This window comes from Sparus aurata, chromosome 17 (assembly GCF_900880675.1).
Source record: "Sparus aurata chromosome 17, fSpaAur1.1, whole genome shotgun sequence".
Lineage (NCBI taxonomy): Eukaryota > Metazoa > Chordata > Actinopteri > Spariformes > Sparidae > Sparus > Sparus aurata.
Window position 1 is genome coordinate 32,164,236 of NC_044203.1, and position 26,731 is coordinate 32,190,966.

Genomic DNA, 26,731 nt, shown 5'->3' on the forward strand with positions numbered 1-26,731 from the left:
ATCTCTATAGCGCTGCGGGAACATAGGGCCTCATTTTTTGTGAAAAAAAAAACTCTTAGAAATGTGGGAACATAAGGATGACCCCCTATAAACTCCTCTTGTGACTCAGCAGTGTCATTAATACCTCTTTCTCATCTGGCTTTTGTGTGAAATGTGAATGTATAATAACGGGATTAGCTCCCGGGTCTGTTAACCTCGCAGTAGTCGTAGTTTTTATCCCCTCCAGCTCGGCTCAGCTGTGAACACACTGATGTAACTCTTCCTTTGAGGCGCGATGCTAGCACGTGTTGAAGTAAAGCTTGTTAATATCTTTCCATCCAAAGTATATGATCTGGGTTAAAAACCTATATATAATCGCTACTTCTGGTTATTTCAATCCTTTTTTAAGCTGAAATCTTCGTTGTAGCTGCTAAGCTAAAAGTGTTAGCGCTGACCCCGTCTGAGGTGTGTGCACGACCTCGACCCGTAACATCTCTTCACATGTTTTCCGGACTACACCGGTTGAGTTTTCTCCATCTGCCTCAGTTGTTGAGGAGAATGCTGCAATTATGTTTTGTTGTGAAGCTCCAGAAATGTTTGGTGGATGACAAAACTTCACCTGACTTTCCAATCTGTCATGGCGGTGAGAAGGTAACGATTTTAACTGTTCCTTCAAAAAGCGCCACGTCCGATAGCTCCCACCTGAACAAGACCGGATCACAAACATTAACAAATTAGGACTCTTTTTATTTGAAATTGTTCACCTTATACACACTGACAGTTAATATACACAAGCCTTTGTGGTCCCTCTGGCCCGAGACATGGTCAGTGACGACGTGTGCTGGATATCGACTGGGGATGGCTGATGGTGGGTGGGAGCGCTTCCATTCACACACACACACACACACACACACACACACTCGAACACAGATGGACAATCACACGCACACATGCAGATGCACACACGTACAGATATGCGAGGACGAATACGGAAACACACGTTTACGACACGTACTCTAACGATCTAACACAGTCTAGCCATCTAATGTAGACATCAACAGAGGAGGGGCTTAAAGTGCATACAGGAACGGAGGAGGCTCGTGCTTCGCTCTCAGGATCAGTAACAGCCTTTTTTTTTTTTTTAAATTATGAGCGACGGTGATCCTCCACTAAAGCAATGATCTTAGTGCCACGCTGTATCTTAACAAAAAGCACGTCCCTACCATAGGTTTAGCTCAAACTGTGCCTTGCATCATGAAGTAATGACACTGCATAGTTCACGGGGTTAGTCTTATACATTATTGCGGTACAATGTGGGACCAAGTCCAGCGTCCGGGTGTGAGCCACGGGCTGCAGTGTGGCACAGGAAGCATGTGTGCTGCAGCTCGGGGTTACGGTGGGAATAGAGAAATAAATCTATCGTGAGAGAACCCGACGCTTCACCGCAGTCCGGTTTATCTTTCGAGGCGGGATATTCCATACGAGGAGCGGAGAGATGTGGTAAAGGTCCGATCACAGTATGAGGATGTTCAGTATCCCGGATGCATAAAAAAGGAGCACAGATGCTGCCGCGACTCCTTCGCCTGGGCTGGGTGGAGCTCGTGGTTTTGGTCCTTGACAGGAGGCGGTGCAGATCCGCCCGGGGGTCAGGCAGGTCAGTAAGGGGCAAATAGGACTTGTGGGTGGGAGGTCCTGACAGGCCCAGGGGCCGGGCGGAGCAGTGCGGCGGGGAGGGTCTGTGTCTGGAAGAGGGCGGGGGTGTGGTGGTGGTGGTTAGTGGCGTGGTTCGTGCGGTGCGAGAAGGAGTTGTTGATGGCGGCGGCGGCGGCTGCCGCGACGGCCGCCAGGTGAGCGGGTATGATCTGCGTGGTCAGAGGCTGACACTGCCGCTCCTTACCCAGAGACAACTTTATCTGTCGGAGAGAGAGAAACACAAACACAGTCAGAAGAGTTTGGATGTGCAGACGGTGGACGAGAGAGAGAAATCAACATCAGACTTCCTGCTGCGACGCGAACGCCAGAGAAGTCGGGACGCTGTGATTCTCTTTGAAAATCAATTGGAAAAAAAGGTGCTTTGTGTAGTTTTGTAAAAGAAAATCTTTGTTGTTTGGTTGTTTATCACTGAATAAACCAAATACATAAACTGACATTATCTTATATTAGGTTTAATATAAGATAATGACGGCAAAATCAGGCCAATATTCTTGATAAGATCAGCGTGAAAAGTTTGAGTTTTTGCAGTGCATCTTGTTTTTTTTTTTTATTTATTTATCTTCGCAGTGTCCCGACTTTTTTGTTTTTCAGGATACAAAAACAAGAACTTTCCTGTTATTTTCTACAAAGAGGCAATAGAGTTTTTTTTTAATACTGTGAGCAATAAAAATGCTTTTTTCTACAAACCAAACTTTCTCGGTTAATATAACGAAGCCGAAGTCCACAAATTCTAACCGCTGTCTAAACACAAGCTGTTATTAAAAAAAAGAAAAACTTTGCCAGAGGAAAAACAGTTCTGGTGTTTCAGCCGCAAGGAACTAAACAAACAAAAAACAGAGAATAGAAAATTCAAACACGGTGGAAAGACAGAAATCAAGAAGCTGAGATGAACTCTTGTGTCTTTGTTCTGTATTTCATGAAATATTGGTTCAAATCATGACACATTGAAAAAAAAGTTAACTGAAAAAAAAAAAATCCACCAATTGGAAAATAAATCGTGAAAAATGCTTTAAGAAGTTTTGGGGAGGAAATTTTAATCAGATGAGAAAAATCTTCCTTGACTGATTTTTTTTTTTTTTTAGTGCGATGTGTTCTTTTGACGACAGATCAGACCAATGTACTTTTATACCATGATAAGATTATGAGATTTTGCAGTGTCCCGACTTTTTGGGAATCAGGGTACAAAAAAATTATCAATTTAGCGAGAAATTACTAGATTTTTAGAGACAATACAGTATTTTTTTAATCCTGTGAGAAATTAAAATGCTTTTTTCTACAAACCAAACGTATAACGAAGCTGAAGTATACAAATTATAACCGCTGTCTAAACACAAGCTGTTATTAAAAAAAAAAAAAAAAACACCGGAGGGAAAAACAGCTCTGGTGTTTCAGCCTCAAGGAACTAAAAAAAACTAACAAAAAAACAAAGCAGGGAAAAGAAAAATCAACTTCCAAATCAATCACAGATTAAACAAAAGAAAAAATAATACTAGGAAACTATTTTCTCCACCAGTTTGACGACAGTAATATTAAAAATCAAAAATGTCTTCGATACCTGGTGCTCGATACAAAGCGTTTACCTTTCGTGCTAACAAACTAGCTAATTTATTGACCAATCAACAAAGCCAAACATTTCCTGTCTCCAGCCTCTTAGTTGTTAGAATCAGCTGCTTTACTCTGTTTTAATCATCATTAATTAAACACGCTTGTGTGTTGGACGGTCGGTCGGACAGAACGAGCGGTCAGCAGACTTCTTCCTGACATTTTCACATTCTGCTCTCCGTCACTGCAGTTTATCTGTTGTGTTGACATGAATTTCCAGACCGTTCCCTGTTACAGTCCTCGATCAACAGCCGCGACATGGCGGCGTCACGCAAACGAGATTTAACTTGTAAATGAGATTTCATTACGAGAAACATGAATAAACAGAGAGCTTGGTGGCTGATGATGCTGCGGTGGTGAACGCTGCAGAGAGACGAGGGCCTGAGAGCTTTACAGGGAATCAGACAGGTGCCACAAATCAGCTGCTAATTACTGAAGGTGTTCCAGGTGATCCGCAGAACACCGGAGCTCGTATGTGAAGCAGCAACAGGTGTGTCAAAGTGCTTTGCATTGTAAATTATTGTTCTGCTTCTCGACCAACATATCGTGGTAGTTTGGTGAAACTGAACGCGAGACTTGTGACTCAAGTCATGAAGTCCAGAGTCATTTTTTATCTCGGCCAGGGGAAAAACAAAATCGCCAAACGAGGCACTTTGGAAATTTTGTTTCCTCAAAGTGTCATCTTGAAAATAAAACTCATGGTCGAATCAGTGCAAACGTTATCTGTAAGTGCTTCTGCAAACCACAGATACAAGGTTTGTACCAAATGTGGCACATCACATTCCGATGATGTGCTTATTAGCCACGATTCACTTCAGGAGGTTATTTTTAAGGACACGTGGAGACAGTGGCGTGCGCAGACTTTTTAGAGGGCAGGGGCGAAAAGAAGGGCACTTTAGCGCGCGTTTTGGCTCCCAAGAGGGCACTTTAGCACATGTTTTGGCTCCCAAGTGGGAAGCTTAACATGTTTTAATCAGCCAAGGGGGCAGTTTAGTGTGTTTTGCCAACCAAGAGGGCACTTAAGCGCACGTTTTGGCTCTCAGGAGGGCACTTTAGCGCGATTTGGCTCTCAAGTGGGAAGTTTATCATGTTTTAACCAGCCAAGGGGGCAGTTAAGTGTGTTTTGCCAACCAAGAGGGCACTTTAGCGCACGTTTTGGCTCTCAGGAGGGCACTTTAGCGCGTTTTGGCTCCCAAGAGGGAAGTTTATCATGTTTTAACCAGCCAAGAGGGCAGTTTAGTGTGTTTTGCCAACCAAGAGGGCACTTTAGCGCACGTTTTGGCTCTCAGGAGGGCACTTTAGCGCGTTTTGGCTCCCAAGTGGAAAGTTTATCATGTTTTAACCAGCCAAGGGGGCAGTTTAGTGTGTTTTGCCAACCAAGAGGGCACTTTAGCACATGTTTTGGCTCTCAGGAGGGCACTTTAGCGCACGTTTTTCAACAATTGGGCCACGAAGCCAGATTTCCAGATGTTTCGTGGCGTCCAAACCTGATATTGTTCAGGGGGAAGTCGGAGCATCTCGATCCGTGACCTCACCGGAGCGTAATCGCAGCGTTGTGACGGGAGAAAAATAAAATTCATCCCAAACAAACATAAAGCTGCAACATAAATAAACATCCTGTGTGTGTGTGTTTTTTTTTTCTTTTTCCAGACACTAACATTTATTCTGTTGATGGTTCATCCCTGATTACAGACCTCTTTAATATCCGTCATGCCCTGTTATTTTGCAGCGGTGAGTTTTCCTTCAGAGTGAGAGTGTATTTTTTTTTTATTTAGGAAGAAAACAGAAAGAAGGAATGAAAAGAAAAAGGAAACAACAGACAGACAAATGGAAAAAATCACCAGACCTCCAAAAGCAGCCTAATCGGGTGAAGAGGTCACTGAAGTTATCTGGCTTAATCTTCTGTATCAGTAATGGAAAAGCTTCGGTCTCTCGGCACCGGGACGGCAGCCTTTTGTCACGGGTTATCAATCACCGACTCAGGCATCGTAACCCTATGGGAAGCATTCTTTACACTCCGCTCATCAAAGAAGCTCCTCTCCGTTAACTCAGTCAATGATGGGTTTCACAAAAAGTCATTTCCCCCACACTGGTAGCCCCCGCGCTCCGTTCTCGGCAAACAGTGGGTGTGATGAATGCCGTTTTTCTAAAGAGGGTTCTGTACGACGGAGAGTCAAGCTGTCCTTTATCTTTCGCGCATTGAATCGGCGCGGCTCCTTCGTGCATCGAACCCATCCGGCCCTCGCGTGGCACTCGAATAAACAGCTTCTGCGGGGGGTTTTGTGTTCGCTCCCCCGGAGTGCAAGAAATCCTCAGTTTGCTTCACACTGCAGCCCTTTAACGTTTCATCCGCAGGGCTGACTGCTGACGAATTTCAGCTTTTCACTCGTGGAAATGACATTTCGACATATAAAAATTTTACTTTGACTGATTTTCTGAGACGTTGCAAAACCATTTTCACATGTAGAATTACATCCACTGATCAACAGATATGTGTCGTTTAATTAACAACAATTGCATTTCCAATATACAAAAGCGGCTTGTATCTATGAGTGAGTCTTTTGATTTTAGTTTTAATGTTTTTGCGTCGCTTTATCGAGCCAAAATGCGAAGACTCGACAATCAGCTGTCCTTGCATCGCCACGAACAGCTCGGATACTTTGAGTACTTTTCAGAGCCTGTACTTAGTTACTTTTACCTGAGTAAAGAAGCTAAATCAATACTTTTATACTTCCACAAGTATCTGTACTCCTGCTTGCACGCACTATTGTTCCAGGAATAAACAATGAACATTTCAACTCGTAAGAAAAATAAAACGCTGATATCTGGAATCAACATTTGACTGTTGAGAAACGAACTTGCAGAGATCCTGAGTCAGAACAGCTGCTCATCAAAATAACATCATGAATATGTCGGCTCGGAATTCGAACTATGGTCAGAAAAAGCAGCTGCTGATCTGTAATTGCAATTGCGTGATTAAAAAAAAGGAGGACAGCGAGTACCAGAAGTAATAACAACCCTCAGGAAAGTTTACTTCGCTTCTCTTATTCTGTGGTTTTGTAAACTTGCCTGACAGTAATCTGAACCGCCTTGACGTGGAGGACCACACGCTGAGGCACTCCGAGTAGGTTGAAACTGACATTTACAATTACAGATGAATAATATTCGACCCGCCCGGTCTGTATTTTTTTATTTTTTGTACTTTTGTCTATAAAATACCAAGTTTTCAAAATGAGATCACGCTGTTCCCTGCCATAGATTTTTAATAAAAGCCAGGTAACAGGTGAACCAGTTATGGAAGTTGACATTTTATTGAATGAGGTGCCTTCAAGTGGATTGAATGGTCCTTATCCAAGAGCAGACCGCAGCACAAAGAAACTTTAAACTGCCAAATTTCTTTATGCAGTTTGGTCCAGCGGTCTCTCCCGTGCAAACAGAGCGGAAGAGAACAGCACGTATCGGGTCAGAGCGCAGACGTCAGCTTTTTGTTATTTGAGCGGCTGGAACAGGAGGATGACGGTGAACACGGTCTCTCGTATCAAACAATAACTGTCTCTCACGCCTTCATACGTCCGTCTCCTGAGAGGCTATTAGTCACTGTGATTGTTGTCTTGACACCGACACATACGTTGCTGATAAGGCAGTGCAGTGACTCACCGGCTGCTTGGTCTGGCCTTTCAGCGGTTTGCTGTAGGGGCTGTATTTCGGTTTGGCTGGTTTGCCTGCCGCTCGGTCTTTATGACGCCGGCTGCTGATGTGCTGAGAGGGAGACAGAAAAACACAAAAGTGTCAGAGAGACGTCTGGAGTCACACTGAAGGTTTCAGTATGTCAGCCGACTGTGGAAATGTTCACATTAGAATAATCATGAATAAATGTATACAAAGAACTGTTACTGCTTTTATTTAGTCCAAGTCTTGTATTAAATGTCCTTCTGATTTTGAATCACATTGAGTCGACCTCATTGTGTTTCTGTTGCTGTTTTATGGCCAAGTTTGATTGACAAAAAATAAAAAACAAACAAATCTGTTTTCACCTGTGTCCGTTTGTTGGTTTGTTGGTTTGTAGGCAGGATTACACACAAACTACTTACCGGATTTCTGTGAAACTTGGATAGTGGATGTGTCTTCGCCAAGAATAAACCCTGTTAAGTTTTGGTGTTGATCAGAATAAAGATATGGATCCAATAGAGAGGTCGTATTCGGGTGGTTTGTATCTAAAACCCCTTTTATATAGAAAAGGTGGCACATTTGCAGCAATGTAAAGGCTGCAATGTGCTGCCCTGTCTTTATAAAAGAGAGGTGTAATATTCCTTCTTTTCCAAAAAGCCGCAACTGGGGTAGGCATAAACATGTGACGTGACGTGAAGCACGAAGTTGGGCGTGAACAGTGAAGCAGGTCGAATTTGTCTTCAAAATAAGAGCTTTACATTGCACCCCCTTGGAGTTTAGAACTGGGTTCTTAGCGGGGGGCTTTTAATTTGAAAGTAGCGACCGTTAGTAGCTTGCCGCTACAACAACAAGCGGACAACGAAGACAGCTACAGAGACCGAGGAGAGGCTAGCATCTCCTGGATCTCAGCGGCTGTCCAGTTGGATGAAATGATGGACTGACTGCTGTGATCAGCTGTTTCCTGGTTTTAAAACTCCCCAGCTGTGGGTCGCACAACAGTGCAGGTCATTGACACCTCCGCCCACCTCACACAATTGCCGGCACATTGATGCCTTTGATTTACAGCAATGGAGGTGGAAAAAAGTGTACCCACCGAGAAGACACCTATCAAAACAGACCCCCAATTTACCGCCTTCTGTCTAAATCTGCAGACCTAACTGCAAAAAGGACAGGAAAATTGGCAGCTTGCTGCCTAGTATAAAAATGGCTTATGAGTACATTTTGATGCAGCTTACATTATACTGAAGTGCAGTGGGTGATATAAAAAGCATTATGTAATTTACTCTCACACCTTCTGTCAAACATAATGCTTTAATTGTTCATGTTGTTATTTCCTTTATTTTGAATGTTGTCTTATTTTGAAGGGAACTGAAAAGGAAAGCTGTTAATGATGTAACTTCTGAAAACACCAGATGAGATTCCTGGTTCGTGTAAAACAGCAGAGAAGACGCTGTTGTTTCCAACACAGGTAATGTCTTCCCCTGATGTGAGTTATTAATAAAACAACCATACTGACTCAGAGTGGAACAGTCGCTGTCATTTCATCACTCAGGTTATGTAACACAAGCAGTTTATGGCTTGTTTGGATTGAAGAGACCCACCGAGTTTGATATTGGATTAGGGTCAACTGCATTGGGGCTGGTGGGCCTTGGCGGAGGTATGCACTTTACTGAGCGCCATTCTCGTTCAGTCATCCCATAATATTGTACATTTAAGTCCATCTCGTCCAGACAAAATGAATAGTTTCTGGGTCTTTATTAAAACTTTCTTCACTTAAGATTTTACCTCTTTGTCACAGAGGTTGGATGATTCAGGATGCAGCTTTGTTTCTGGTCTGGCTCTCTTGATTATGTCAATTTAAGGAACAAATCCAGACATGCAACATGTTCTGATTTGCATATTTATTTTGAACCAGCTGCCTCTGTTGTTTTCCAAACAGGAAACACAATGACAGCCGTGCCATCAAGTAGGTGGCGGCGTCAAGGAGAAAGAGGCCAGCAGCTGCTCCTGTCGACATGGAACGGCTGTTTCCACATAAAGAAACACAATGCAGACGCTTAATGTGGTGGGACGTTTCACATCTCGTCACCAGAGCAAACACAAAGAAACATCAGCATGAACGGCCTCGGGGTCAGGGAAATATCTGTACGATATAAAAAAGATCGTACGGAATCTAAAGTATCATCACCTCATTATGCTCAACAGCATATTTGATAGCCATTAGCTTATGTTAGCATTCAACCACTCCCGAGCTAACGTTGCCATTTGATCACATCCAGAGGGTTTAACCTCCATTCTTAAAGGTACAATATGTAAGAAATCTAAAGCAACTGGCCGTAAAATCATCCTAATATGTCACAGAGACTCAGGAATAATGTTCATGTAACATACTGAACTCACCAACAACAACAGTAAAGCTGAAATATTTGCATAAAAAAGAAATCTTTTGCAGACCGTAAATCATGTTGATGTTTTGAAATCATGTTTTGGCACGTGGCGCCACCCACTCTACAAATCATTGCAGTCAGGAGAGTCTCAGCTGCCGAGCAACCACAGGTTGCCAGTTATGACTGAGCTACATTGGCGTAGGCAACGAAATCTAAAAGACCTTGTTATGAATCACAAAAACGCCAAGATAAAATTCGAGGCAAAGCGAGGGTCTATATAGGAAATGCATTTGAACGGTGGAGACAGTTGAAAACTGAGAGGAATTTGAAAACGGATGCAGAATTGGCTACTCTTCTCCTAGACAGGTAAGTTAAGCTTGGCTAACTAAGTTAGCATCATAGCTTGACGGGGATGGACATTTCGAATACTTTGAACTGTCGAGTAATAACGTTATTCATTTCGATCATAGAAACAGACGTTAGCAGCACAGCTAACCCTAGCAACATTAGCACTGTCCTGGTACGGGCATCCGGTCTCCAGCGTGCAGCTGTCCAGTCGATGTCCAGCCGCTGTCGACGCGTTTGCCAGCAGGGGCTGGACAATACGACTCGCCGCAGTATTTTAAATTTGAGTGTAGTAACTGTTTTTGGCCACATTCTTACATATGGCGCCTTTAAACAAATGTTTCCCAGATAATATGATGATAGCATTAATTTCCACCTTTCACATGGTGACACTGTCAAACAGGAAGTGGTTGAATGCTAACATTAGCCAATAGGTTATCAAATATGTTGGTTTACCTTGCAATCAGATTCAGTGGGTTTATACGAGATGCAACCTGGAATACAGCAGTACGACGTTTTTGAGCTTCACCCTCACTGAGTGTGACATCAGAAGAAAATGGCTGCCGTTCATGGCCCACATTGCTTTTGGCCCGTGGCCCTCAATTAAATTTCAGTTTTGGTCCTCAAAGGAAAAAAAGTTTTTGCACCCCTGGGCTGGAGGAAAGATCAAGAGGTCAACAAAATATAATTCAGCCCCCGAGGATGAGACAGATTAGCTGGTCAAGAAGAAGGCTCGACCAGTTTCCTGGACGTCTGATGAAGTATTCCCGGGTGAGATACGGCACTTTGTTCCCAGAGAGAAGCCATCCTGAGGAAAACACTGGAGATTGTCGTCTTCTTTTTTTCCAGATTGTGATGCTTTATAGTTGCCCGTTACTTCAGCCTGAGGCTGGATGTCATTTCAGGATAGATAGCTTATCATGTGATGATGCGGGAACCTGACCAACCCAGAGGGAGGAGGAGGCCGGACTAAAAATACACCTCCAGTCTCAAAGCGGGAAGTATTGCAGCTTAAAAGGTCTCATTTTGACTGGAGCCACCTGCTGTGAAAATGACTGCAGCTCTGGCCTCTGCTGCAGGGATACAGCGCAGACAGCGTTTACCAAATGACACATTTTGTTCCCACGTTAAATACAGAATGTCATTTTGGGTGAAATTAACAGTTTTTCTGGTGTTGAGCGAGCAGGAACACGCAGCGGATGTGAATAAACGAGTGGAAAACAAGAATCTGGGATGACATCTAGAGAAATACGCTGTTCTCCGAGCAGATAACGGCAATAAATAATTCAGTGTGGGTACACATCGACAACAAAAGGCAGATTTCTGGCTGCGTCTAAAGCTCATAAGTCCTTCCAGTGGGTTTGACAATCACACTTTTTCCTCTGGTTTCAAGCCGTAGCAGAAATTTGTCATGCTGGATTCTTTTCGCGGGGAATCGCCGCTTTTCAGAAGTACTCAGTAAAAGTCCCTGCATGAAAAATTCATACAAAGCCCGTCTATTTTCAGTGAGCAAGCTCAAGGTTAGCTCAGACAAAACCGAGAGGGGTTTCAAGTGTTGTAGATGAAATTCCCCCCCGTGACAGAATGATCAGCGGCTACAAGAAAAGGAGATTTATGGAGTGCCCCAGAGCCACAACCAGGATAAACATTCCTAGGTAGGAGTTTTCAGCCAAGCCACAGTGAGGGAAATATCACAGGGATGAGATTATTATCAGCTTCCCTCGGTAATCCGATTTCCTTAACAGCATATAAACCAGGAACCATATTCCTTATTTAAGGAGAGGGTTTAGGAGGGTTTCTTTTTTTATCTGCTGGAGGAACTTCTCTTCTTGGCCTCCTGCTGTGAATTCTCAACCAGATTTATTTTCTTCATGTGCCAGACAGCAGCACGGCCGACTTAAAGGAAATATTATCAGCACTAACGGTGCATCTTCGAATCCGGAGAAATGAATCTTAATTCTGACAAAATGTGAAATCTAACACTGGAGTAAATGAGTCTAAACAAGCAGATTTTCACAGATGAACAATAAAAACTACTTTACATGACGTGTGTCCAAGTAACCGCGGCGTCTGGCGCAGTGGCATGCGCAGACTTTTTGAAGGGCAGGGGCAAAAAGAAGGGCACTTTAGCACGCGTTTTGGCTCCCAAGAGGGCACTTTAGCGCATGTTTTGGCTCCCAAGAGGGCAGTTTAACATGTTCTAACCAGCCAAGGGGGCAGTTTAGTGTGTTTTGCCAACCAAGAGGGCACTTTGGCACGCTTTTTTGGCTCTCAGGAGGGCACTTTAGCGCGCGTTTTGGCTCTCAGGGGGGCACTTTAGCGCGTGTATTTCAACAATTGGGCCACGAGGGAGGGCGACTGCCCCCCCTGCCCCACCCTTGTGCACATCACTGGTCTGGCGTGTACATAAACATAGTGAATGAGCTTCACATTTTGTTGGTGGTTTTATTTACTATCACAGTGTTTTCTATTTACTGGAAAGCCTCACATATTGCACCTTTAAAGTGAGGCGACATTTCCTGGATCTGTCCCTTATCTCTGGATCCACAACAAGGACAGCAGGAGGTGTGTGTTTGGATCTCTGTAGCAACTATGATTTTCTTCCTCTTCCTCCTGATCTAACAACACGTGGAAAGAAATACGGTGCTGAATTCCATTTAGCTGCTGCGGTTTGAGATCTTGGTGTTGCTGCTAACTGGGAACGCTCAAGTAAAAAAAAGGTGTTGCCATTTTCTGACAAAGAGAAGTCGCAGTGTTTGCTGTGAAAAGACGTATTATTCTGTACTTGCAGTAAATATTCTGCTTCACTACGTCTGTTCACTGCTTTTTACAGGGAGTGACTTCTTGGCTGGACACATTTGATTTATATTTTAGTGGTATCAACGTAACTGGATGGCAATCGTGAAAATTTGCTTTATTTCACTAAATGTTGACAATTCTTTCAAAGTAGTCAAATATTCCTTTTTTGTACAGAATTCCCTTTAAAAGCATCATTTACACATGTTATTTGTGCAGGAAAGCTGCAAGAAGTTTCTGACTTATATAATTTTTTACTTGAGTTCATGAATGTTAAAGTGTGTCAGAGTCTCTCCGCCCCTCTCACCTGTTTTAGCTGAGTCTCTGAGTTGACGTGCACGTCGCAAATCTCACAGTAAAACGTTTTGTTCTGCAGGCCCGTCGATGATTTGGTGGTCACGGCCAGTTTGCTTTTGACTCCCGGCCGGGGGAAAGACTTGATGGCGCCCACGCCGGTCCTGGCCTCCAGCATCGTCTTGTGCTTCGTACCTGCAGGTTCAGACAAGGAAGGAGCGGGGTGAGTACCTGAACTTCACTCAGGCAGGTTCTGCCTGAAGGAAAGGTGAGACCGGGAAGTTAAGTGTTCTCTGACCTCAGCAATATGAGGGTCAGTGTGAAAAGGTCGAATTTTTTGGTGTCCCTGATCAAAGCTGAGAACATTGTTAAAGTCGGTCAGAGAGAAGTTACACATTTGACCCGAGCTGTTTGTAGTGAAGCGACAGACTGGGAATCAAAAAACGCTCTGGACCTGGACCCAGACCACCAGAACCACTTTGCAACCTACTGAACAAATTCAAATTAAGTTTTATTGTTGGTTTTTTAGACGCTCGTCCAAACTGCTCTCTTCCATACACGTCCAGAACTTTAGGATCGGTAGATGAATGTCCAACATATATTTCTAGACTTTACGCTTCAGAAGAAATTCAAAGTCTCTGCAGAACTGTCACTCTGGGATTCAACCGCTGAAACCAAAGAATAACTTTTCCTGGAATGAGATGGAATATTATTCCAACAGCTTAAAGGATACTGGCGCAACATCAGCCGTGTTTCCATCACTGTAGTTTCATGCACATTTTGCATTAGAAAAGGTTGATGGAAACTTTTTTTAACTTTTGCCTTTTTTTTCAAAAAGAAGAAGAATGTAATTATGACATTATCTGCTGGAATAAATATTTTCTTATGGCCCAGGTGGTTTACTTCTTCTTCTTCCTCCTCTTCTTCTGATCCTCTTCTGCCTCTTCTTCTTCTTCTTCTTCTTCTTCTTCTTCTTCTTCCTTTCTTCTGCCTCTTCCTCTTCTTCTCTTCTGCCTCATTTTCTCTGCCTCTTCTTCTCCTCCTCTGCCTCTTCTTCTTCTTCTCTTCTGATCCTCTTCTACTTCTTCTTTCTTTCTACTGCCTCTTCTTCTTCTCCTCTGCCTCTTCTTTTTCATCTCTTCTGATCCTCTTCTACCTCTTCTTCTTCTTTCTTTCTTCTGCCTCTTCTTCTTCTTCTTCTCTTCTGCCTCTTCTTCTTCTTCTTCTTCTTCTCCTCTTCTGCCTAATTTTCTCTGCCTCTTCTTCATCTCATCTGCCTCATTTTCTCTTCTTCTTCTTCTTCTTCTTCCTCTCTTCTGCCTCTCCCTCTTCTTCTTCTTCCTCTCTTCTGCCTCTCCCTCTTCTTCTCTTCTTCTTCCTCTACGTCTTCTTCCTCTTCTTCTCTTCTTCTTCTGCCTCTTCTTCTTCTGAGAGGGTCACATACTCTATGACAGTTTATTACCGGTGTGTTGTTCTCTGCCACGTCCCTGTTGTTAGGTTTTTATCTGACTCCCAATAAAATGTTTATTATAATAAAAAATTGATATGATGAGGCAGAGGCAGCGTGACACGAAGCTCCGACAGACGCCACAGACGACTCTGCGTCCTCTAATATCTCCACTCTGTGTGAGAATTAGTCTGACGCAGAATTCAAAAAACAATCTTTGTTCGTGAAAGCAGGAACGTCTTGAAATACCCGAGCAACGCTGGATACAAGGTTGCTATGGAAACCACTGACAACTCCACCTCTAATAAGTTTTTCACATCTGAAGATTATTGCTGAGCGCAGCCGATACAACTCAACAGAGACGCCGGCGACGAACACTTCGGCGCCGGTTCTGGGTGATTGTGCAGAAACCAGCAGGTAACAAAAAGCATCGACTGAACAAGAATAACTGTTTCAGCACTGATGTGTGTGCGTGTGTGTTTGTGTTTCATGGGACCTGCACAACACAGACGCACAAATGATGCAAAGAATACAGCGTTTGATGAGAAAACGCTGACGAACGCCTGACTGGCTGAAATGGTAACAAAAGAGAATAACGACCCATGAAAATGAAGTAGAAGTAATCGTCTTTTTTCACATCTGAATGAAAAATTTTCTCATGTGGAAAAAAATGGCACATGAAAATTACGTCTCCACATGTGAATTCCACATTTTTCACGTATTTTTGCATTAATTAATTTTTTTATTTATACATGTGAGCTAAAATTTTTAACTTTTCAAAAGACGATGAAAATATAATGTCACATGCGAACATCAGTTTGTTTCTCATATGACAGAAAATTTGCACATGGAAAATGTACATTTCCACATGTGAATTACAAACATCGTGTCTTGGGGTTTGTTTTTTTTCGCTTCTCTACATGTGAAATTCACATTTTCATAGATTTTCGCATGAAACTGGCCATTTTCATATGTGAATTAAAGATTTGACATGTGAAAACAAAGTAAATGTCACATGAGTGATTGGCTTCTTTCACACGGAACAAAATATTCTTTAAGTGACGTTTAATATTTACACATGTGAATTACGTTCATTCACATGTGACCGGCTTACATTTGCTTCACGTTTTGACAGATTTGCACATGTGAACTCAAGTTTACACATGTACAAAAATAAATACTATGTGTCATGTGAGCAGGATCATTATGAAGAAGTGATTTGCTTTTTGTTTACCCGTGAATGATGTGAATTCACATGTTCACGTTGTGATTAGAACAGTGTTTTGCATGTTTTAATTGTGTCTCTGCTCCAACACACCTGATCCCAGTGATTGGCTCGTTATCAGGCCTCAGCAGAGCCTGATGACGAGCTGACCAATTCAATAGTATTTTAGATAATTGCTGTGTCTCAATTCAGGGTCTGCATCCTTCGAAGGACCCGGCCTTTGCGGTCTTCGAAGGCGAATCCTTGTTAACCACGTCAGCCGTTGTTAAATGGGACGGTCTAGCCTTTGGAGCATTTCCTGGTTGCGTCACCAGATGTTTTACCTTTACGTCACGATTTCTGCCGCCCAGCCCTGCGAAAGAGACAATCTACGCCACGCAATGTCGCCATCTTCTCTCTTTCTTTCTTTCTTTCTTCTTTTTTGGGCACGCAAAGAATCTTGGGATATGTGAGGCCACAAAGGATAGTAGCCGTGCATCCTCCAAAAACAGGGAAAAGAAGGAGCATTTGGAGGAGCCTTTGAATTGAAACAGCCTTTGTGCGGCGTTGTGACGTAATTGGCCTTCAAATGCTCCTCTGAAGGACGCAGACCCTGAAATGACACAGCAGTTGTCTCTAAAACATGCAGGGCAGAGAGCCTCCATGAGCAGGACTGAAACACACTGGATTAGAATTTGAACATGTAGGAGGATCTTTTGTCTTCTGCACAAACACCTCTGCCATCATCACTACAAACACTGAAGCGATGTTCACATTCCCATCACACGTCTCTCACCGCTGTTGTGAGCCTCCAGCTGTGACGCAGAGTTGACCGCCACTTTGCACAGCGAGCAGTACAGGAGACGCCGGGCTTTCTCCTCCTCTGTTTCAGCGTCTGTCTCCGCCTCGGGCTCGGCCTCGGGCTCCGGGTCCGGCTCTGACGGTGAGCCGAGCTCGGCTGGCCTCTCGTCCCCTCCGGCGACCGAGGGAGTCTCTGGGGCGACGGCCGCCGTGCTGCTCGGGACTTTGGGTGAGGTCGCGGGTGCTGGCGTCAGCGCCGTGAGGTTCATCAAGGATGCCAGGGGCTGTGCCAGTCTGAGCACAGGGGAGAGCGGGAGGGGTGCTGCTCCAGGGCCGGCGTCTGCAGAGAGAAAACACACGATTTGTTTGTTGAATCATACGGGTCCATCCATCAGTTAGGCACGAGGATGTTTTATTCATGTGATGCAACCAACAGGTGACTGTTATAGATGTTGACAAAATAAAAATGCACGACGACCACAGATGAGTCTAAATGTGTCTTTGTGAAGACTACGTGTGCTAACACAACATTAGATATTCTCTTTATTCATACATGTTACTGTACACACCAGTGAACATTTTACTTCAAGGCACGGTCAGAACAGGGTTCAAAGAGTTTCAGAACACGCGCAGATGATTAGACCGCAGGCCGGGTTTGTGTAAATGAGTAACACCAGTCCTGGATGATTTACTCGGTAAGACAGTTAGAACATTTGATATGCTGTCAATAGGTTGCATGGCAACAAAAGATATTTCTACAGAAGCCCTGAGAGCACAACCCGCTATATAGAAATATAGAAAAAACAAAAGGAAATGAAGAAAACACCTTCCCCAATTTGCAGCATTTGTGTCCAAATACAGAATTGCTGCAAATTGCACAGAATAGAGCGGAAATGAGTTTCTCGGGGGAAGGAGGGGAAACGCTCTCAGTCTCAAACAACAGCAATTAAGCTCGCCTGCTGGAAACGAGCTGCAAGACTCTCAGAGAAACAAAATGTTCTAATATCTGCTCTCTTTTTTTTCCCCCAGCGTTAATATAGACACATTTAACATGCTTCTGTTTTTTTTGTTCAAACACTCGGGTTGGAAATAAATGAATCTGAACTGATGAATGCCGCAGATTCAAGATGTGAGCTCAGTGGCTGCACACGATTATAGAGATTTCAACACATTTAGACTGAAAGTTTATGTTTCTGGTTTTCTTTGTGTAATTCATATATTAATTTATCATACTTGTTCTGGATCTACAACCAAAGGCCGTAACAAACAAAGGGAGGGTTAGCTACTAGGATATAAAAAAAAACAATGGTATATCGATATTTTTCCAGGTTTTGTATTCAAGTAAGATGTTTCAGTATCATGAAAACACCAGAGACAAGTAAACAGGTTCATATTCATTATAAAAAGGCTAAAAAATACACCAGTCCCAAGCTCATAAGACAGGTATTCCAGGAGAAAACTGATTGACGTGGTATGTATGTACATATAAAACAGAAATGCATATAGATTGCATCAGTGATGGACAGCTCTGAGACGTAATCACACCTCTGATCCTCCACCAGCGAGTGAGATCGCATTAACATGTTACACAAATAGCTCCTGGGCCTCTGAGAGAAACGTCCGATATTTTTAGGAACAAAGACAGCGGCCGATCGATAAACCTGACTCATAAAACAACACCACATGTCAGCGTGTGGAATACAGCGGGCCCCGACGCCGCCGCCACGCTCGCGAAAATGAAATTTTTGCCTTTCGCGGCACCGCCTGATCGATGCCAATGCCTCCGAGTTCTCCCCACTCCAGTGTCACGAAATGAAGATCAGCCAGCCAGGAGAGCAAATCAATAGTGAATTATGTCATGCTATTTTTGTGGGCCATTATATGCGGTTCTTATTTATCCCTGAGACGGTGCCGCAGAAGTGCTCCGAGTTACGCCGGCACCGGGGTTCAATCCTGCCAGTGGTGCTCGAAAAAAAAGAATAAGAGAAAAAGGTTCGGAGCAGCAGGTGTGTTTCTGTTATGACCTGTGGCGAAAGAAGCGCTGACGTCATTTAAAAGAGCTCCTGGTGAAAGCTGTCCTTTAATCGCACCGAGGTGTTGAATCACGGCAGCGTCGCACCGACACTCCGGTTGAAAGCTCCAGCTGAACGCTTTAAACATAATGTAAATGTCTGCAACGTGGGTTTTTCCCTTTTTTAGTGTTTCGGTGTTTGAGAGCATCCAATCCATTAACCTTTGAAATGGGCACATTTAGACTCGTTGTAATACACTCCTCTCACAGCTGACTGACTCCCAACTATGAAATTCGCTTTTTGCACCTTTATGAAACTCGCTGCACGCTCTGAATGCAGATCATTAAAGTGCAGGAAGAGGAGAAGGTGGTGAGTGAAATAGAAAAAATAGGACATCTGCATTAAAACAAAGAGAGAAAACTGTAAGAGGGATTCTAAGTAATAAAATCCTACAGTGCAGGATTGGATTGGAAGCAGAGCCTCATGGTGATGATGATGGTAGTTTGGAGTTATTTTCTTTATTTCCTTAAGTACAAAAATACTTTAAAGGGATATTCCGGTGTAAGTTTAATCCATGGTCTAACACACCGTGAAACTGTGTTAGACTCCCTCTCCAGAGATCAAGTTAGCAGACCGCTAATTTACGGAGTTTTATCAACCTCAGAAACGACCGCACGACAACAATACACTGCAGTAAATGGATCCAAATATAAACCGCCACCAAAAAGCCACAAATAATGCTCAGAACAGCACCAAACTTCAGCAACAGTACAAATAGGGTCTCAGCACATAGTCCGGGGCATCTAACCTCCGCTAGCTTAGCTGGATTTCTATTGGGAAGCTAAAAACAGAGTTCAACTCTCCTCCATCAGCTTCCGGGTCAGGTAAGTCCCGACGCGACGATTACCGAGTGCGGTTAGAAATGCTCAATTCCGTTCTTTTCCCTGTCTGCTCTCGATAATAACTGTTATAAACTGGCAGGTAAGACACATATGAACTTTGATTGCTTTTCCATGGAGTCATAATCATACATTTTCATCCATGAGCCGCGGAACTCTACTGCACTCGGTAATCGAGTCGTCGGGACTTCCCGTCAACAGGAAGCTGCTGCAGAAGAGTGGTAAATTTAGTCAGCTTTTCTGTAGAAATCCAGCTAAGCTAGCGGAGGTTAGATGCCCCGAACTATGTGCTGAGACTCTATTTGTACTGTTGCTGAAGTTTGGTGCTGTTCTGAGCATTATTTGTGGCTTTTTGGTGGCGGTTTATATTTGGATCCATTTACTGCAGTGTATTGTTGTCGTGCGGTCGTTTCTGAGGTTGATGAAACTCCGTAAATTAGCGGCCTGCTAACTTTATCTCTGGAGAGGGAGTCTAACACATTATCACGGTGTGTTAGACCATGGATTAAATTTACACCAGAATATCCCTTTAAGTCCAGTTCCTGAAAATGTATGTGCAATCTTCCTCAAACAAAGTCAATTCAAAGCTGACAACGAGGGTCTCTCGTCTGCGCGATCACTCATTGGCCGTTTCAGGCTGTAGGGTGGGCGTAGAATGAGCTGTCAATCAAACGGCTGCCATCTCAGGATCCACGGGACATTTAGTGTTTGATGATCCACTGAGACACTTTATTGGTGAGTTGGCAAGACTTCCCACACGCTAGTTTATTAGCTTGTTTGCTCGTGGATTGCTGATGCAGTTTTATCCTGACGTGATGGAAGCATGAGAACTCGTGGTTTGCAGAAGTGCATGTTGCCGGTATTTACTCTGGCGGCCGGGTTCATCGGTAAATGTGACTATAAATCTCAGTAAATAAACTCAGCAGAATCAGTCGGTGCTGTGATATTTGTCTTTCCGCTCCGTGTGGATGCTGCTGCTGTTCTCTGACTGCCTGACACGATCCGTCCATCACATGACCTTCAGCGAGGGACGTCTATTGATTACCGCAGCCGGAGGAGGATTGCGCTGATTGACCTCTACCTGTATATCTGTGTGTGTGTGTGTGTGTGTGTGTGTGTGTGTGTGTGTGTGTGTGTTTGTATGTGTGGGTGTGTGTGTTTGACTAGACGCTTGCAGATGCCTGTGGACTGATGTAAAGAAGAACATCTGGCACGGTAAAGACCATTATTCCAGGCGGTTGCACTCGACACCGTGACTGGAACATTTATTTAAAAGTCTGTGGACTCAGCTCCGAGGAAGGGGACCAGTGACTTCAATTATTAGCTGTGCGTAATTTATGTTCTGTTTAATTTGAAGTCGAGGCTGACTACGCTGCAGACGAGAGCCAGAATAATCTACACAGTCCTTCCAGTGCACTCTGCGCTTTAACCGAGATTTAACGCGATCGCAGTAATCTGATCTCCAACAGAGTTTACACGAGGACGATTATCAAGCCCAGACACACCGAACTGACATCAGAGAACTGGCGGTGCTGGGAAACTATCTTTATATCGTTTCTGTCTTCTGTTAGATATATTCTTTGTGTTTTCCCACCACACCTGATCTGCATCCCCCTTTCGTTGGCCCAGCCCTGTTCCCAGTGTTTAGCTGTTTTTATACCGGGCAGCAAGCCGCCAATTTGGCCGTCGTTTTTGCAGCTAGGTCCGCGGATTTAGACAGAAGACGGTAAACTGGGGGTCTGTTTTGGTATGTGACGCCTCGGAGGATACACTTTTTTCCACCTCCATTGCTACGTAAATCCAAGTCATCGATGTGCCGGCAACTGCGTGAGATGGGCGGAGGTGTCGATGGCGTGCACTGTTGTGCGACCCACAGCCGGGGAGGTTTAAAACCAGGAAACAGCTGATCACAGCAGTCAGTCCATCACTTCATCCGCGGACGTCAAGATGAGCAACTGGACAGCCGCTGAGATCCGGGAGATGCTAGCGTCTCCTCGGTCTCCGTAGCTGTCTTCGTTGTCCGCTTGTTGTTGTAGCAGCAAGCTGCTAACGGTCGCTGCTTTCAAATTAAAAGCCCCCCGCTAAGAACACAGTTCTAAACTTCAATGGGGTGCAATGTAAAGCTCTTAATTTGAAGACAAATTCGACCTGCTTCATTGTTCACGCCCAACTTCGTGCTTCACGTCACGTCACATCTTTACGCCTACCCCAGTGGCGGCTTTTTGGAATTACACCTCCGTTTGAGATAGACAAGGTGGCACATTGCAGCCTTTACCTTGCTGCAAATGTGCCACCTTTTCTATCTAAAAGGGGCTTTTGTCTAGCAGCTCAAAGTCTTCCCTGCTTCTTGTTCCTCTACGTACACCTATCACAGTGTTTCTCCAACTGCCCCTCATCCCCTCCTTAGTTCAGCGTTTGTCGAGTCCTCTGTTGTGTCTCCTGCATTGGGGGTCTACCTTCACTAATCGAAGGGTGACAGCGACAGTCTACATGAAATCATGTACGGGCTGTTTGGGCTTTCCCTTACCTTTTCTGTTTCTCCTCAAGCGCACTGATTTGCTCTGCTGAACAGCCAATCTGAGGGATTTTTCCCTGAAGGAGGACTCAACAATCCACCAATTCAATTAGCTGATAAGCTGCCGACAACGGACAAAGGTGAAGGACACACCGCAGAAACAAGAACCAGAGACGCCTTGACATTGTTGTGTCAAGACATAAAAAGTGTGTTTGTTTGAAATGTATTTGTTTTCTTTTTTCTTTGTGTTCATATTTCAGACGTTCAGCTAAATACACCTTCAACATTAATCAGTTTTGACCCTGATGGTTCAACGGCCGTGAACGACCAAGGTGTAACTTAACATTATGTCCCGGCGGAGCCCGAGCTATTACCACAAGAACAATAATTAATCCGTGAACTATTTTCTGAAGTGCGCGACCCTGTCACTCCTGATGAATAATGTTTATGCCACGAGCAGAGCGGCGGCGACCTCTCTGCTCCCCGCAATTAACGGCCACCCTACTCCCGAGCCCTCTGCGGTGTGCCAGGCATCAAAACAAGCTGAAATCACAGAGATTAACTCGCTCGGCCTCACCGCGATCACCGCCGGCCAACAAACTGCTGCCATCACACCTGCTTCTCTGGGCAGCTTTTCAATGGCACGGCCACCGGACCGACGGTGGCTCCGGGAAAAAAAGTGCAAAGGGGTTTTTTGGCGTTTGTGTGAGCAGGTGAGTTGTTGAGTCGTTATTTTTCACTGCTTTTGTTTTTTTTCATCGTGAGTGAGTTAAAATAAACGCACCGTCAGGATGAAGAAGTCGTAAGAGATCCATTATGCGCCGCCGTTGTCATCATGGGTACCGTCGCAGATTGCTTTAGTTTCGTTCTGTGAATAGGTCTCATTTCTCAGCATAATCTTTGTCATTTTCCCACGGAGAGGATTTTTTTCTCTCTGGCAGAGACTCGACTCGGCGCTGACCGAGTGCTCTGAACAGCAAATACAAACCGCCTTCATGAGCTGCTATATATTCTGCAAACAGTTGTGGGGAGTAAATTGCTCGGGAGCTGTTATAAAGGAATGCCTCACCATTTTTTTGGCAGCCGGCTTGTTTGCTCCGATACCTGGAGTGTGAGGATCAATATCAATTCCGTCTTTATGAATTCAGGAGAGAAGGCACCGTGATTTGTTTAGCCTAACTTAGCACAAAGGCTGGAAGTGGGGAAATAGCTATCCTTTTCCCCGAAAGAGGGAAAACACACCTTCCAGCGCTTTTAATATCGAGCATGAAAGTTCACGCTTCACCCTGGAATCAGTAGTTTTACATCTTATTATAATCACACCTCGGAGTCCACTTCCTAGCTTTTTAACTGCATCCCACAGGCTTCATCCGTTTGCTTAAAAACCAGTCAACATCACATCAAAGACTCACACAGTTGTGGGTCGAAAATGTGCAAAACTGGCAACAAAACGAGGCCTTCGTGCCGTCACCGTTGCGTAGCTCTTGGCTGTGACCACAATGTCTCCTGTTCTATTTCTACATGCGTTTTAATTGGAAACACGCCTTCTCTCCGTCTCGCACAGAGTGAGATGAGAAAATTCATACCTTTGTGCAGATGTGTGAAGCTGGAGCCAAGAGGAGATTAGCTTAGCGTAAATACAGCGTGAAGGCAAAAAATAATAACACGCCCCTACACATGTAACTCCTCGTGAAGCCCCAACTAACATTTTCAAGTCATACAAGTCAGGATTTGGTTTTTTTTTCGTCTTTGGACAGAACCAGGCTAATTGCTAGCCTTGCTTCCAGTCTTTATGCTAAGCTACGCTCATTGTCTCCCAATCTCTGATCCCATTGACAATCATCTGACAGTGATTTAGCCTCTCGAGCCAACGACGATGATTCAAGGCATCCGGTGCAGCCAGCAGAGATCCAGGCAGAGACTGTTCCTCCCCTGTGATGATCATAGTTTATAGTCTGATTAGCAGCTTGAGACCCGTGACGACATTTCAGCTTATCTCTCTAAACGGATGACGGCATATAAATGCAGATATCTCTTTGAAAAAAGCTAATTAAAAGCTCAATCATTGTCAGATACTAACTGATGGGAGTCTAAGTTAGAGTTTCAGCCATTGCCTTGCACCTCTGTTGCTCTCCACACAGACTGTTTACCTGAATGCAACCGAAGCTTGGTCAAACATCAGTGGTCAATACAACTCAAACTAGACATCAAAACCTCGTCTTTCGCCCTCAGATTCCACATTTACATGCAGATATCTGTTATTGAGATTGATCACCTTAATGTTCCCGCTCCACACTTGATGCACAGACGTGAGAGCGATATCAATCTTCTCAGCAATCAAGCCAAGAACTGTGAAGCTCTCCCAAAATGTCAAACTAGTCCTTCTGAATGATGTGCAAATAAAGTTGTGTAGCTGTTAGAAGACACAGCTTCGGCTAAACACCGACAACCCCTGGATGAAACTGATACCAAGCTTCTTGTAGAAAAGGGCCTTCAACAATCAAGTTCAACAAAGGTGGAGACTTTATGAACGAGCTGAGGTGTATTTAAAGTGTTCTCTCTTAAAACATCATGTCCCAATGCGGAAAAGTCCAATAAACGCATGTTTAATACCATATTTTTGACATTATGATTGCCTATAACAGTCTTTAAGACCTGACTGTTCGTTCCTTACAGCTGAAACTACAGTGAAACGTCATTGTTTGCACATTGTTAACTTAAATTTCTCTTATAGGGAATCAATAAAGTAACATCTTATCTTATCTTATTAATCAATCCACTTCGTTAGCCATGCTGTCAGTTTATTTATTAAAAAGTAGGTCCAGGCGACCAAGATGTGTCCGAGAATTTCAAACGGACGCCATCTTGGCTCCTTCTCCACGTTTTTGGTGAGAACGAGCAAAGACAACGCGAGCGAATTCATCTGTTTAATTGTGGATCATTACAAATTCACAATATCACCCGTTTTTTTTAATCAAATCGAATTGTGAGCTGGCTAAAGATTCCCAGCCCTGATGGAAGTGTGAAGAAATTCAATAATAAACCAACAAGAACCGGAGCGGCTCAGTCTTTATCCGTCTGCTTATTACAAAGCCTGGCTGGGGAGGCCACACCATGTTAACTCATGCATGTATTTGCCCTTGTGTTGGGGTGAACCCATCTACCACGGCGTCATTAAAGACCCATTTGCCGTTGGAAGGGCAGGTGATTAAAGTGTACTTTGGCTGGCCTAGGACGCCGTGCACTCTGGGAAGCCTCCAGTAATCCATATCCCCAGTCAGAGCGACCTAACTGGCTCTGCGAGGCCCAGTTAAGAACTCAATCCCCTCTCATTAATGGAGGTAATGACTGTGATCAATCTAAAGTTGGTATGGGCGAGCGGGGCGCGACAGCAAAGTCGGAGGAGGGAGAGAGAGAGAGAGGGGGGAAGAGATGGAGAGACTGAGGCCAGGTGAAAGAAAAGGGAAGGATAAGAAACGAGAACAAAAGAGGATAGATTGGAGGGGGAAAACAGAGAAAAGTTAAATGAAAGTTAAACTGGAAAAGTAAACAAGCTTTGAGGCAAACAACGGTGGGAAAAAATCGAGTGTGCGAAATAAGGAGGAAGAAAAAAGGGGGGTGAGGAGAGGAGGGGCGGCGAGAAGGTGAGAGGAAAGATAACATTAAAGGAGAGTAATCGAGTACGGGGGACACAATTAAAGAGGGAGAAACCGAGAGGGTGGGAGCGTCGGAGGCAACAAAGACGGGGAGAATCGAGAGAAGGGAAGATCCGGACGGACGCCGCGACCCCTTCCAGCAAAGACAGCGCCTCCTTTCTTCCTCCTCGTTTGTTCCTCGGCCTCTCCCGACTCTCCCCCGAGATTCTTTCTCTGGCGATGGAGGAGAAAACCGCTGCTCTGAAATCCTTCCACTTCACTTAGGCTTCCAGGCAATCACAAGGCTCCCCCGAGATCTGATTACCTTTCTCAATGAAGCTGGATTAAGCTCTTTAATTAAAATGATTGGGGCCTTATTATATGCTGTCACAACTTAAAGGACAGAAATCCCTCGTGGCTCTTGAGTTCTGTCAAATTTCATTCAACGTCTACGATTTTTTTTCTCTCTCTCTCTCCTCCCCCCCCTCTCTCTCTCTGCTCTTGACAGCGTTCAAAGTGAGTAAATGAGAAAAGAGTCACGGTTGAATATCCCTCGAATAAAAAAAAAAATAAAAAAGATTGATAAGGTGAGCAAAATTTGCATTCACAAATAAGAGTGCATCGGCGCCTGCAATCGTATCTTTTTTTTTTTATTTTCTCGTCGAAGGGGGTAGAAAAGCGACCTTATCTCGGGGTTTTTTAACAGTGTTGGGAGGCGCTGATTTGAATTCGCACTGATTTATCTCCCTCCCATTTCGTTTGAGAGCAAATGATCCGCGCCTAATTTCTGTTGGGAAGTGTCGCTGGCGAACACATCCAGAATCCCCCCCCCCCCTCCACCACCTCCACCCATCCACCTCCACCTCGAATGGGAACATTTGCAGGTACGGAGCCAATCTAATCACACACTCATCAGGTTTTTTTGCTGCTGTCTCTCCCCCAGACGACGTCTGTGTGTAAGGGCTTTTTCCAACCCAGCGCCCTGCGTACGGAGACTTCGGGCACAAAAGCACGTTTTTTTTGCTGGTGGTGGTGGTGGTGGAGGGGGAAGTCGATAGAGACCCAAGAAAGAGAAGGCTGAGGGTGGAGAGAGAGAGAGAGTCTTAGCTAGCCTGCTGCCTCCCTGCAGCCTGCTCCATTGTACAGCTGCTGTCAGTGCTGGCATGGCTCCCCTGACAATCTGCTCTTTAATAGCTAATATCAGGGTACATTTCCTCAGGCAGTGGACTGGAACTGAGAGATGGCGGGCTGTGCTGTGGGCATTTCTCTCTCTCTCGCTCTCTTTGCCTTTCTCGCTCCGGCTCTACTCTCTCCGGTGCTGCTGTAAGGACACACTGACACATACACACACACACACACACACAACCACCACCACACACACTTGATGACAGGCGGCCGCTGAGTCATCCGGCTAATCTATACTATCTCACTGT

The 26,731-nt window shown here is 44.4% G+C and overlaps 1 protein-coding gene across 5 annotated transcripts in view; it reads right to left on the reverse strand.

Moving 5' to 3' along the window:
- Positions 1–705: 705 nt before the first annotated feature.
- znf385d (zinc finger protein 385D) overlaps positions 706–26,731 on the reverse strand; it is a 105,006-nt gene continuing 78,980 nt past the window's right edge. For all 5 annotated transcript variants that reach the window (XM_030394526.1, XM_030394524.1, XM_030394525.1 and 2 more), the window contains 4 exons: positions 16,233–16,577; positions 12,799–12,980; positions 6,952–7,053; positions 706–1,892 (listed from right to left, as the gene is read on the reverse strand). In XM_030394526.1, coding sequence (XP_030250386.1) covers positions 1,635–1,892; positions 6,952–7,053; positions 12,799–12,980; positions 16,233–16,577 — 887 coding nt within the window. In that variant the 3' untranslated portion in view covers positions 706–1,634. The remainder of the gene's footprint in view (positions 1,893–6,951; positions 7,054–12,798; positions 12,981–16,232; positions 16,578–26,731) is intronic.